Source organism: Bombus terrestris, chromosome 9 (assembly GCF_910591885.1).
Source record: "Bombus terrestris chromosome 9, iyBomTerr1.2, whole genome shotgun sequence".
NCBI lineage: Eukaryota > Metazoa > Arthropoda > Insecta > Hymenoptera > Apidae > Bombus > Bombus terrestris.
In genome coordinates, this window is record NC_063277.1 from 12,386,774 (window position 1) to 12,400,634 (window position 13,861).

Consider the following 13,861-nt stretch of genomic DNA (forward strand, 5'->3'; position numbering starts at 1 on the left):
TGAATTCTAGTTCATGGATTAAAATAGTCAGAAAATTGAAAAATATCAGAAGAAATATTCTCCGACCTACAATTTCCTTCCATCGATTAATTTCTAAGAGATATCAGCTGCAAAGAACTTGGGTAATTTTCTTCAATAAGTCTGCTAATTACCAACGATCGTTCATTTCCGATTACATGCACAAATGAAAATTGGAAAAGTGGAAATTGGAAATTACAATTGTTCTGCCTAGTTTCATTCGACTATGGTCCCTGGCCCATCGATAATAGCAACGACAAGAGAATTGCAAAATATTCGAGAGCATACAGTGACCGAAAATTTGTCGATCATTCGTTGATCAACATGATCGCTCAATAAGTTCGATTTCACGGAGGAATGACAGCTCGTTACATTAAACGCGCATTTCGCAAAATTAGGAGCATCGAGCGATCGAACGGTTGCTTCAACTTCGCAGACATGAATTTCGAAACACACGTTTCTCAAAACAATCAGAAAACTCAACTAGCTGTCAGAGAAAATATTCTTCAAACAAGAATTTTATGCGTTCGAATCTCAAACTTCCAAGAAACTGAAATCGCTAGAAGTTCCAGTAACTCGCCCAAGACAACGAGTGCCCTCATCATCGACGATCGTTGGAAACTCGTTCGTTTCCGGGTTCACACGAGGATGAAAGCTCGTGCAGCATCAAGTGGAAATTTCTGGATATTACGACCAGGCCGTAAAAAAAAAGTGCAGTGAAATTCTTCCGTCTTCTCGCGAGTTTCACTGTTACCTTGATTCAAAGAGAAATGACAAAATAGCGGCGGAAACAGCCGCGATAGATGCAACAACGGCTTTCTATACTTCCTTTCTCTGCATCACGCTACACTTTTCCTGTCCTCGTATTCCGACAATCGAGAACTATACTCGTTATACCCGATATACTTTGATCTCTACTTTCGTAATCGAGCAATTTGCGAGAACGACGTGAATTTGCCTAACGATCGAACGTTATTTTTTCTTTCGCAGAACGCTCGTGTAAATGGTCCCATGGTCTGCCACGATGCGGTCGACACTAACGTTGAATTGTAAGTAGATCAAACTTGGACACGTTTCGAAAACGTATTCGAAAAAAGGAATATAACCTGATTAGGGTAGAAATTAATTTTGATATTAGACACGAGTTTATGATTTGGCTACATGTTATTTGAAAATAATTTCGAATTAATTTATTCGAATAAAATGATTTCTTGAAACGATCTCGCTTCGAATTATTTCATTTAGTTATTAAGTTAAATAATTGTTCATTTCAAACTACTTATATTATAATTCACTATTTCATTATTATTCTTTATCTTTATTTCGAATAGAATTTGTCCAAGCCTAACGTAAAGCCTTTCTTTGTCTTTTTTGTTCTACTTTAATGCATCTACTTCTTGGATTAATTGGTTACTTACGTTCTTTCTTTGTGAAATGTTTTAATCATATAATTAACATTTTCTCCATCTACGTGATATGCAAAATACTCACAGGTGTCCTCGCGATGGGCCTCTTTACCTGCATCGGCGCAATCACCGTATCGATAGACCGTTCCGATAACAAACCCGTAAGTAGATACCGTAATCGAGTTGCGGCAATTAATTGTTCTTGCGTGTGCGTGAGCATCGTTGCCTCGATTTGTTTATTTTTACCAGTGTTAACGAATAAATTATGTTATTTAAACAGAGAAAGTACACATAGGAAAAGAATTTCTTCTCCTTTTTATTGAAACACTTTTCATTTCTATTGAGTTGATGAGAAATAATATCGGTTTTTTATGAAATGTAAGTAATAGGATGAGTCTCATAAAAACTCTTTTGCTTCAAAGGTAAAGATCATCGTATGAAATTTTACAGTATCAATAAGCTTTATTGGTAAATTGAATAAAATCTTTGTAATATTAGATATTGTAATTTTTTTATTCATCAGATATAGAGTATCAACAATAATTTATAATTTCTATAAAATGTTTACGTCTACAAGCTATTAGTAGAAGGCATCAATCTTTCGACTGCACATAATCCAAGGGGAAGAACTTTTCCTTTTTCATGTACAAGAACTGAGTTATATAAACAGTGACCCTTTTTGTTGAAACTCCTAAAACGTTTAACTTCGAAACTGTTTTAATCTAATGCACACTGCACACGATCCATAACAGTCAAGTTATGTACACTAAACGACTCTTGGTTGGCTGCAAAGATGACGTAAATTTTTAGCTAATATTTATCCAATTTCTTTAATCGATTCTTTGCTTATACAAAAAATCGTTACAAAGAATCCTTCGTTGTAATATTAAGTCGAGTACTGAATATTTTAAAAATTGATGTTATTCTCTTGTCGACTCAACGTTTTATCACTATAACAGTTTATAAGACAAAGTCTAGTCATTAGTGTGTTTGAATGTCTAACGTGAAGCGTCAACTAAATTTACTTAAACACCAATACATCAATTAATCAATTTATAAAACAGAACTTCAATTCACAGGACACTTGATTAAGATGAAATTACACTACAATGGCTTTTACAAAACATCTAATTATTGTATCAAAAATTACAAACATTTTCGCGAAATATTCATGGAAACTAAACATAATTAGACTGAAATCGAGCCGTGTACAATACAATTGGCGAATGAGATACAGCGAAATTGTAAAATCATTTTGATGTTTAAATTAATTCATTTCAAATATTTGATAAACAATTTAATAAAGGCCTGAAAGATAGGCAATCAAAATGCCAATTAAGATTGTAAGAACTATAGTAGAATTATATTAGAGAATTCATGGATATTGACATATCAAAATTGCTTTCTAAGTAGCGATTTAACGCTAGTCACGTGGAGTTACTTGACTTCCACAAGATCTATTGTGACGGAGAAAATTTATCTCAATTACACCCTTGAGATAACTAAGCGGAATAAGACGTTTGGAAACACGACGACCAAAACAGTCAATCATGAGAGGAATTAATCTCAGCCTCGAACAGCCAATATCCGTAAATTCTACTATATAGGGTGTCAAAAGTCTGTGATTATCGTTTTTAAACTACGTTGTGATCATTGACATTAACAGAAACCCAAAGATTTTGGGTTATAATAAGAATGAAAGAAATCGTTTCCTATTCTTGTTTCTCGATATTTCTTACAAAAAGTTATTCTCAAATTTTCCAATAATTATGATATTTACACGAATGATATTCAGATAACACGTAAAGGCTCTGTCATTCCATTTAACGCTTCACAACCTCGCTACATTTCATCCGCTAATTAAACCCAATAAATCCAACACACTACTCTCTACCTTCACTTCACAGCCACCAACGCGATCATCGATGATTGCAAACGGCTGGCGGCCGTTGACAAACGGCTACGAGGAGACGATCGGAACGAACGTGTCCCCATCCAGCAACCTCGAGCGGAACGGTCCTCTTCATCCAGTTCTAGGCAAGCTTCAAGAACACATGGCGGCTTCTGAAAAACTGAAACCTCAACGGAAGGGTAAACCATCTTCCTATCACGACTACAATCCGCCCAGTATACTAGGCAGCTTTACGGTCCTCGGCCATGCTGCCGCGAAAGCACGCGGCGAAGCTCAATCTAACCACAATCATCCTAATAAACATGTCGCTTCTGAGACGCGGGAGTACACGTTTCTGATACCTCCGCCGAAAGACGCGTACCGTTTCGACCTGGACCAACACCGGAAGCCCATTTTACGAGACAGCGCGACGTACTTGCGACAGCCACAATTTGGCCCGCCAGTGCATCAGCCTCCGGATCCAATAAAGGCTGCCACGTATTTTATTAAAGGATACACCTCCACCACGAATTCTCCGTCGTCACCGTCTGCACCCACGAAAAATAGACATTACGCTGAACCTTACGTCCCTCAGTTGCTGCAACCACCCAGGTATCAGGTGAAGCCCTTTGAATCTCTAAAGGTGTCCAACAACGCGAAGCCATATTTCCAACCACCTGGTACAGCGCCGGCCAACGATTTTGGAAAGGATAAACGACTATCAGAATACGATCACAGACAGAATCACGACAAGTATCCTGGACAGGCTCATAACGATCACGTTATTAACCCAGCTAGTACAGGGAACTTTTTCAGCCAAGTGAACCATCCTTCTCATTCTTTCAAGACGTCGTTCGAGAGAGATCCCGCATTCCTGGTTCACGAGAGCCACGAAATTAGTTACATCACTCCACCTTCTGTCTACAATCCGTTCAACTTTAGACCTTCGTTGCCTTACGAAACCCTACTTCCTCCTGATGTGTATTCATCTTCTACTCCCGCACCCACTACTCCTCGTACGCAAGAATCGAGTAAATTCCAACAACAAAACAGAGATGCTGTACAGGATTACAAGAGACCAAGTCAAAGTACTACGAGTAAGCAAATAGAGAGCGGAATACAAAGTGAACTGCTGCCGACAGCGGGTGTTGGTAATACCTACTACGTGTCAGAAGCTCAGGATCTAACTCCACCACCTTCTTCATGGCCAGTTCCGAAGAACAAGTATCAGACGTCCGACATAAATGAGGTTCTACCTCGATTAAATCCTCCGTCAAAGTTCAACCAAGAGCCTATAGTATCTAACCAGATCCCACAGGCACCAAAGGTAGTGTTCATCGGCCCTCAATCTCAGCAGCCACAGTTCCAGACCTCTGTTTTGCCGATCGATATTCGACCAGAAAGTGGAGAGACGGAATACGAGACTCCAGAGAGTATTTCACTGAAACATTTCAACGAACAACAATATTTGATCCAACAACAACTGCTGCAAAGAGATCGACAAAGATTGGCTGAACAGGAGAGGCAACAGCAATTGGAGATCGAGAAGCAACAGCAAGAGGAGTTGAAGAAGAGGCAGGAGGAATTGAGGCAGCTGTTGGAGCAGCAAAAGGAGGAGGAAGAGGCGAGGCTGGCTGTGGAATCCGCGAGGAATCAGACGCAGGAATTGGCGAAAGTCACGGAGGAACAATCGCCTTACGCGATCCAGTTGGCAGGATACGAGATCCCGAAGGTTACCACAGACCTGACCGCGGTGATTACCGAGCAGAGCAGCCTTGGCGAGCAGCCAAAAGTTCAACAGTCTCAGGTAGTATTTGTTCCTGTGGAAAGAGTGCTTTATAAAATATTTGGCTACTGCGGAACTCCCGGAAACCGACAGTTAATTCTCCACGGCTTTACTTACGAGATTGGGGGACAGGTTGGGTATTGTTTGAACAAGGACAGCTTCGAGGAAATGCGCAATAAAGCAGGTTTCTTATATCGTAGGAAACTTTCGGAATTAATTTTATTGTACTACGAAATACGGTTTCTCGTATAGTTCGTGCTAAAACCACTAGACATTTGTTTAGAGTTTTTCTTTGTTTGGAATTTGCTTGGGATGGAAGTAGGGTTTTTTGTATTAAAAAGTTATTTAATGATCTTTTGAATGGTTCTTTATTCAGGGAAGAGGGACTTTTAGGATTAATTAATGAGCATTGAAAAAAAGATTCTAAAATACTACATCTCAAATGATATATTTAATGGAATAGAATTTGAATCGAATAATAACAAGACTCTTGCCAAATACAATTAACTAACCGCAAGATCAATGCTACACATAGGTCTTAACCACGTTTCCCAAATTTTTTAACAAACTTTTAAAATTCCATTGCAGGTAACCCAGCCCGACTACGTGTTCTCGGAGCGCCCCACTGGCCAGGGCCAACAGTATCAAGATCACTCGCAGAATCAGCAAGAGCAAGTGAATTATCGAGAGCAACAGACTGATATACGGCCTCACAGACCGCACAAGCCATCGCGCGAACACTATAGGCGACGAAAACCGAGTACCACGTCGTACGAGCCAACGCCTACGGAAGCTCCAATCCAAGTTCCAGAAACTTCTGCTCCGGTGACGTTGCACGTTGAGGAAGTGCCTATACAGACGACCATCAGAACCACGCCAGAAACTGTGACACTGGCGACAGTGAGCACGCAGAAGCCCAGGACTCGAAGACCAGGTTCTCCAATACGTCGAAGAAGACCAACGACCACTACTTCTGAACCTGTCACTGTACCATCTGCAGAGGACTTCCTGAAGTACGAAAAACAAGAAGAAGCGATACATCACGTAGACGCTACAAAACGAAAACGAATCAAACCTACGCAGTCTGTTTTTGAAGATACAGTAGCCGAGAAGAAAGCTAATATCAGAAAACGGCCTGGTCATAGAAACAGGGTGAACCCAGGCGAACCCTTCGAAGCTGAGATCGTCACAGAGATCGTTCACACTCCTCTAAACACGTACAAGAATCCAACTGAATCCATTCAACCCTATAACGAATACACTACTCGTTTCGTGACCAATCAACCCAATCAACAATTCGATTATACGTCTCCAAAATTCGCGACAGTGGAAGATACTACGCAGACCATACCGCTAGAATATTACACCGAACCGACAAAGGCAAGACCAGAAGAAGATCCAAACAACGAAAGTTATAAACCGCAACAGGGTTTAGACGTGGCCACGAATATTCCCCTAGAGGATTTGTTTATCAAAACAGAGGGTAATTACTTCGATCGAGCGACGGTGTTATCCACCAGCGCAAGTATAAGTACAAGCCCGAGCACAAGTCCCAGCGTCACCACGATCGCCTCAACGACGACATCCACGGTGCAATCGAGCACGCCAACGCCACCCTTAAGCTCCTCTACGAGCAGATCCCACAAGATCCGGCCGATCAGGTACGGGAACACGACCAGACCGCGCTTTAGCATCAAGGACTACAAGAGCCGGATGGATTACAAGAGCAGATTAGCTCAAATTTCGAGCACGGAGCCGTCTGCGACACCAGCGTCACACACGAAGCAAAGAGGTTCTAGTCTGAAGAGTCAACAAAGTCAGCAACAGAACATAGAAGGAGCAAGGGAGACGACAGGGAGATACAAGTACGTCTCGAGGGTAAACTATAGGACATCTTCGCCGAATCCTCCAGTGGTGAAGGATCAAGAGTTGGTGGCTGAAGATACAGCTTCTTCGACGACCGAAAGAACCAACCGTTTTGTGCCAAAGAGAAGACCCATCAGCGGTAACGTATACAGAAGCAGAATCTCAGGAACCACCAGTAGCCCCAATAGATCCCAGAATCATTACGAGAGCGATTCTCAGTCGAAGCCAAGCACAGCTAGAGCAGAGAACGTGTTTTCTTCGTCGGTTCGACGACGACCAGTGATGAAAAGCAGACTGTCGGCGCAGAGGGAGAGTTCAACCGTAGCGTACACGGATAGAAAAGAAACGGAAGCCACTGAAATGGCCGCGGAAGAAACCAGTTTCTATTCGTCGGTCACAACCACTGGCACCACCAAAGTGGCCGCTAACGAGATCCCCGTTGAAAAGGAAGAATCAGCTCCCACGAACGTTCCGACGAGATCGAATGTGGACGAAGAGGTGAACGAAGCGGAAGAAAGTGAAACTGGACCGAGTTTTCACCCTGAAAATGAGAATCCTGTAGGACCGGTTCATACCAGTACCGACAAAAGTGTGGACGAAAGTCAACTGAAGGAAACTAGTATCATCGAGCAACATTTCACGACGAAGACAGAGGAAACCACGATACCAAACGACAATAAAAGCACGGAAGCTACGACAACGTTCGAAGTTCGATCGGAAGAGGAAGAATTGTTTGCGAAAGCGTCGCAAAGCGTGGCGGACCTGACCAGTTCTGCTTCTGCCCTTTATGACAAACCTGGAATGTTCAAGGCCGTGTCCCCAGAAAGCAGAGTCATCGCCTCGCACTTCAAAATCCCCACAGACGAGCCGACCCTCCCCATCGAGGCCTTCTTCCAGGAATTGTCGAAGAAGAGCTAAGTGAACACTTTAGAGCTTTTTATCCTTTCAAGAGATCTTTTTCGTAATCGAGAAGGTCGATGATGGTAGCTCTTTAGAGTACCATTTTTAGAGGAACTTCGAGTGTTTTACAGTCTACAATACGTGATCGTGGACGTAACATTTCTTTGTGGAAATTAATCGAGGTATTAATTTGAGTTAAAAGGCGATTGAATGGTGTTTTCTTTATTTAAGGAAGGTGATGGTGAGATTAATTTATTTAAGGAAAGAATGGTATATTAAGTAGAAGAAAAGATGAAAGTCACTCATTTAGACTTTCTAGATTTCTAGATTTATTCTTTTCGTAAAAAACTTTTATATAGATCCAAGGTGTATCTAAAAAAATTAGCATGTTTGTAGTTAATGAATTTCATTTCCTCGACAGAGATTCGTTATTCAGCATAACATTACTCGACTCACATTTTTATAAACTCACACTGACCAATTAGAGGTTTCAATATTATTCTTATTCAAATTTCTCGATGGAAATTCTATAAAAGATATGTGGTTTATCATGAGACATAAAGTTTGGACTTTTTCTCTCTCTCTCTCTCTTTATTGGCCTATTAAAAGTCAACGATGTATTAATATAATATTTGTTTCAGAATATTTCTCAGTTACTTTACATTGCTGAATTGTATCTTCCAAGAATGAATTTCAAGGACTTTCTTGATATTTTTCTCGTTTATATTTCTACCATCTCCTCTTCTTCTTTCTTTATTTTATACTTTCGATCTATGTAATTTATTTTACGAGAAAGAATTAATTTTCGCAGAGACATCATGTCCACGATCTCCTTTACTTTCCAAATGAAAAAATTGTTCGAATGAAAAAATATGGAATTTTTATTCTTCTTCAATATGCTTTCCCCTTCACTCTTTCACTTTGTCCGTGAATTAGCACCGTTCATATTATCGTGTAAATAATTGAATTAAAATACCAAAAGTGTGAAATTCATTAATTAAAGAATCCCTGGTTTACTACTAGTAGAAACAACGGCTCTTGTTTGAACGAAAAAATTGAAAAAAATGTTAAACGATATAATACGTCAAACATGCATAGAAATATTGTTAGATCAATTTGTATCCTGATGAAACGGATACATCATTTCTTGGGTTGTGTAAAAGAAATTGGGAAAATGGAAAATACAAGGAACATTTATAGAAATGTTATTAAATCTTAAAAAATAAAAATCCTTCTTTCGGATGAGAAAAATGGAGAAAAATTGGGGAAATTGCAATGAATGAAATATGTTTATTTAATTCTACGTGAAAATAACGATTCTTCTGCGGATGTAGAAAAAAAGAAACTAAAAAAGAAAAATTCTAAAGAATGCAATATATAGAATATTCATATAAATATTACTAGATTGATTTGTTTGATTCTGAATGAAAATAACGATCGTTCTAGGAGTGAAATAAGTTGGACAAATTTGTGGGAATGCAATACGTACAATATGCATAGGAATATCGTTAGATCAATTTTATTAGATATCCTGTGATGAACATTCGTTTTACCATCGGATTAATAACTTCGTGGAAAAAACATACCAAATGCACGTGCACTCGATTAGGTTTAATTAAAATTATCCTCACCCTAATCTAGATGTATAAATTATTTATTTAAAATCACACGCGCCACGTGACCATTGAATCTCGTTCGATTATCGCGCTGAAGCATCCTTTATTTTTAACGATGGCGTGCGATATAATATTGTTACTTAAGTAAGATGATAAAATAACGGATGCTAACGGGATGTTTCTGTAAATATAAGTAACTTAGAACATTTATCCTTGTTCCAAGTTAATTCGATGCTCGACGCTGAATGTTATTTAACGCCGTACATGTTACGTTATGGATACATTGACGCTGCTGAAAATAGCATTGGACCGTCCTTAATGTTGATAACAATGTTAATATTAATAGATACATGAAATTATATTAAATTATATTATACGTATAATACTCCAGAGGAGGATGTAATTTTCGGTATCGAGGTAAATGGAAAATAACGTAGTAGGATCAATATACAGAGATGTAAAAGAGGATAGAGAAATTCTACCAATACAATAGAACATTGTTCGTGTGAAAAAAAGAAATGGACCAAAGAAGAATTTAACGATCCTCTTTCGTCAATAAGTGGAATTCCATGCTTCGTACGGTACCATTCAATTCGTTTCTCCCTTAAACAATAGATTCAAGAAAATGATATTTCCTGCCGTGTATTTTCCACTTACTTCGATCTGCCTTCAAAAAATTATCCTCTTCTGCGTCGTAATAAAAATCGCGGCAAACAACGTCGATGTGTCCGTTTCTACGCGGAACAGTGAAATAACGAATAAGGTCGGTGTATCGTGTTATTTATATATTAATTAAGCAACTCCATGTGTACACTGTAAATATATTATATATATATACAATAAATATAGAGTACATAAAATATCTCGTTATTTACATTATACGTTTACGTCGTCGAGCGAGGGAATGCAACGTGTTAGGTCACAAGTCGAAACGTATCCAGATAACACGGCATTAATGTTCCAGATTCCATTCACAAATCCGTTTAATGATACATTTATGAATATATCAGTCCGTTTCAATCGGTTACATGAGCAGCCATTGACGGTCGAGTAAAATACTAGTTTGAGTAAAAGCTCCCTTTCGCTATGTAATTAAGTAAATGAGGACACCTTTTAAAGTGTGGGGGTGAGGGGGTAGGGGATCACACGAAGCACAGCACGGTCGCCCATCACATCAATTTTCTATCACACTCTGACGAAGACAAAATAGTACTTTACCCGGCTACGTGCATACAACATACATATGTATCTTTATTCTAATAAGCGTCTCTTCGCCACGAAGAGGAACGCGTTAATCGAATTATTATTTCCTTACATAGTCCGCACTGATTACATACGAATATTCATTAATAACGTATTACGTGTGTGTGTATATATATATAATAGGTGTATAGGCCTACGAAGATTACTTTGATTGTACCTAATTTAGAATTATGCACAGGCCGTACATTACACATCGATTACGCGCGCAACGCGAGATACACTAGTCGACGTCGTTCGATTAATTTCGTTAATTAGTTGTCCGTGTAAAACTCCCATTTTCGTAATTGACAATTAGTTTTTTTTTCTTTTTTTTTTCTTTATTTCGTTTCTTCCTAATTTGTTCAGTCATCCAAGGTACCCTTGTACAGTATTCCATATACGTATATACGATATATATATTTATATATTTATATGTACACACATATATATATGTATATATGTATATTATAGATAACAATGTATCAAACTATCAGACAAATTAGGCACACGCATACCAAAGTATTTACACACTGCCCGCGCAAGGATTCGCGCGAGCCAGAAGTGGACGTTGCAGCTAAACTTCCGGTATATGTATATGCACATCGATAAGTATTCACGCGCGAGTACAGTTCTCTATACACGACGACAGAACGTTCAATGGGGGGAGGGGGTGGGATCGATGTATCTACGCGTATAGATCGCAGCAACAAATTGCTGCCAGAAGTTCGCAAGGGGAAGTAGAAACGACTATCAAACGGAAAAGCAAACCTGAGATTCGCGAATCTGGTCGTCTAACTTCGACTTTAATCGAGTCTAGAGCAAAAATTTATGCGTCTGCAATTGAATATTTTACACGATGTAAAATATTCCTGTTACGCGATGCGATGCTATCGTAAAGGATGTTGGTCTTTCGACAATTTAGCAATTTCGATTTTTATCCTTCTCGTTATAAAGATCTTTTAAATAGAATCCACAGTAAAGTACAATTTAGGAATGAAGAAATAAAAAAATTTTTTCACGATCTTCATTTTTCTTCGTCTTTTGGGTGTAAAAATGCGACCAAATAATAATGGACGCATTGTTAACGTTATGGTGGTGACGCCAGTAGAGAACAATGGGTTAAAATATGTAACAAACATGTCACGGCCCATGTTTTCAATTGCCTATAACATAATAGTATTAAAAAGGTAATTTATATTTTTCAGGATGTACCCTATCTTTGTTAAAGGGTTAATTGAGAAAGTATAGACGTACAGTAAATCGATTAAAATATATTGAACTCACATTGTGGCTAAATAATGAGTCATTGTTCAACTGAAATATTTTATTCTTTCATCCAAAAATTGTGAGCAACATTCGGCTTTGTAAAGCCATACTCGACATTTTATTTCAACTAATTTATATACAATCGGTAGAATTCAGAAGCTGTTTATAATTCCATTATATTTTCATATCTTCGTAACGAATACCTCATCTACATTAGCATAATTCTAGTGAATTTAAATTTTGATACAAAACAGTACATCTTATTTGCTTCCGCTTTAATTTTTACAATTCTTCTAATGCCGAAATAAATGCCGAGTTTAATTCGCAAGAGGTTAATGTTTATTTTTAAGGAATTGTCAAATTCAACTATGTATGAGAAAGAAACGACAGAGACAAAGGCGTCAGACGTGAAAATTTTTACTCTGGACTGTTTTCTCCAAACTAATGCGTAACGATTACTAAGTTACTGTTTTGGTCTATAAACAGATTGGTCCTTGTACGAAACTACGCGGGGGTAGTTTGTGTCGCGAGTGCGACGATGAAACGCTCGACACACGCCTAGGAAACGATGCTACACGCTTATCGATGTACGACACAATCCGCTCGAGAGCTCGTTCTCTCACACTAAGATAATATATTTACTATAAAACCGCAGGCGAAGAATAATCCTTTCGGTCTTAGCAAAATTTAAGGCAGACACGGGCAACTGGTGTCTGTACGGGCAAAGGAATTTCTACTGTAACCTACGGTAATACGATTTACGAGCACAGAAATCATGAATTCCATGGAAATATGAAATTTGCATGTGAGTTAAGTATATGTAAAAATATTAGGAATTTATTAATACGTTTTAATTATGTAGAGATTTGTTCCTACATTTAGAAGCTTTTTAGAAATTATTTTTTCATTCTATTCTATTTCAGATATTTGGTAAAGTATATTTAAAGGGTTTGTAACACTCGTTACGAAGAATAACAAACTTTAATGAAGATTTTCTACACTCCATGTAGAAATTTATTTTCTTTTTACACTCTGTAAACAAACTGGATCATTTAAGCGTAATCTTCCTTTCTTTTTTCTTACGGTTCTAGGCTTCAGAAAGATCCGCAAAAATTCTGTGATACCTATCGCATTACACAGTCGTTTCGATAAGTCAAGTGCTTGAAACTTTTCTCAATGGAAATAAAAATTCTCTTGGATCAAATGCAACGGTGAAATTTCGCTTGAATTATGAATGACCTAGTTTGCTCTGGAAGTTGTTACTATCCTTTAATGATTAAAGTTATTGCAATTTTATCAAAAATTTAAATTATTTCAACCGATAGTCTTAACTCAGATCTAATAAATGCATCTGTACTCACAGTGTTATCATCAACGAACAGACACGAGTTGCCTATGTCTTTTTCGAAACACCAGAATTTTCCAAGCCCACCATCTTTCGTGTTCCGTGAAGAATTTTTTAACGAATCGATTTCACGATTCGACAATCGGCAAACTATTATCAATTAAAATGAAGATAATACCAGAGAAATACTGAAAAAAAGTGGAAGCACAATAGCATAATCAGGCTTCGATCTAGAGAAAAAAGTAGCTGCCTAATAAATTTGCAATTCAGGATTCATTTTCTTTTACATTCGTTTCTAATCGACATCTTCGATAGTGCTAACGTCGAAATTATATCAAAATACGAGGACCTTCTCCTACTTTTGTTTACGCGTCATTACAAATCCTCACGTGTCTATGTACAACGAGAATACAAAATGGTAGCAATGTAACAATCAGAATGGTAGAATTTTTTTTTAAAAACGTACTAGAAAAAGGAAGTTGCGCGATATACCGTGTGTGTGTATTGTATATATATAAATACGAC

At 38.2% G+C, this 13,861-nt stretch overlaps 1 protein-coding gene across 1 annotated transcript; it reads left to right on the top strand.

The window, feature by feature from the left end:
- The first annotated feature begins 856 nt into the window (after nt 1–856).
- On the top strand, nt 857–9,768 carry LOC100649336 (putative mediator of RNA polymerase II transcription subunit 26). Its single transcript, XM_020864521.2, has 4 exons — nt 857–1,067; nt 1,512–1,585; nt 3,332–5,122; nt 5,690–9,768. Exons 1-4 carry the CDS (start codon nt 1,022–1,024, stop codon nt 7,883–7,885), a joined length of 4,107 nt encoding a protein of 1,368 aa, XP_020720180.2. The 5' UTR covers nt 857–1,021; the 3' UTR covers nt 7,886–9,768.
- The last annotated feature ends 4,093 nt before the right edge of the window (nt 9,769–13,861 follow it).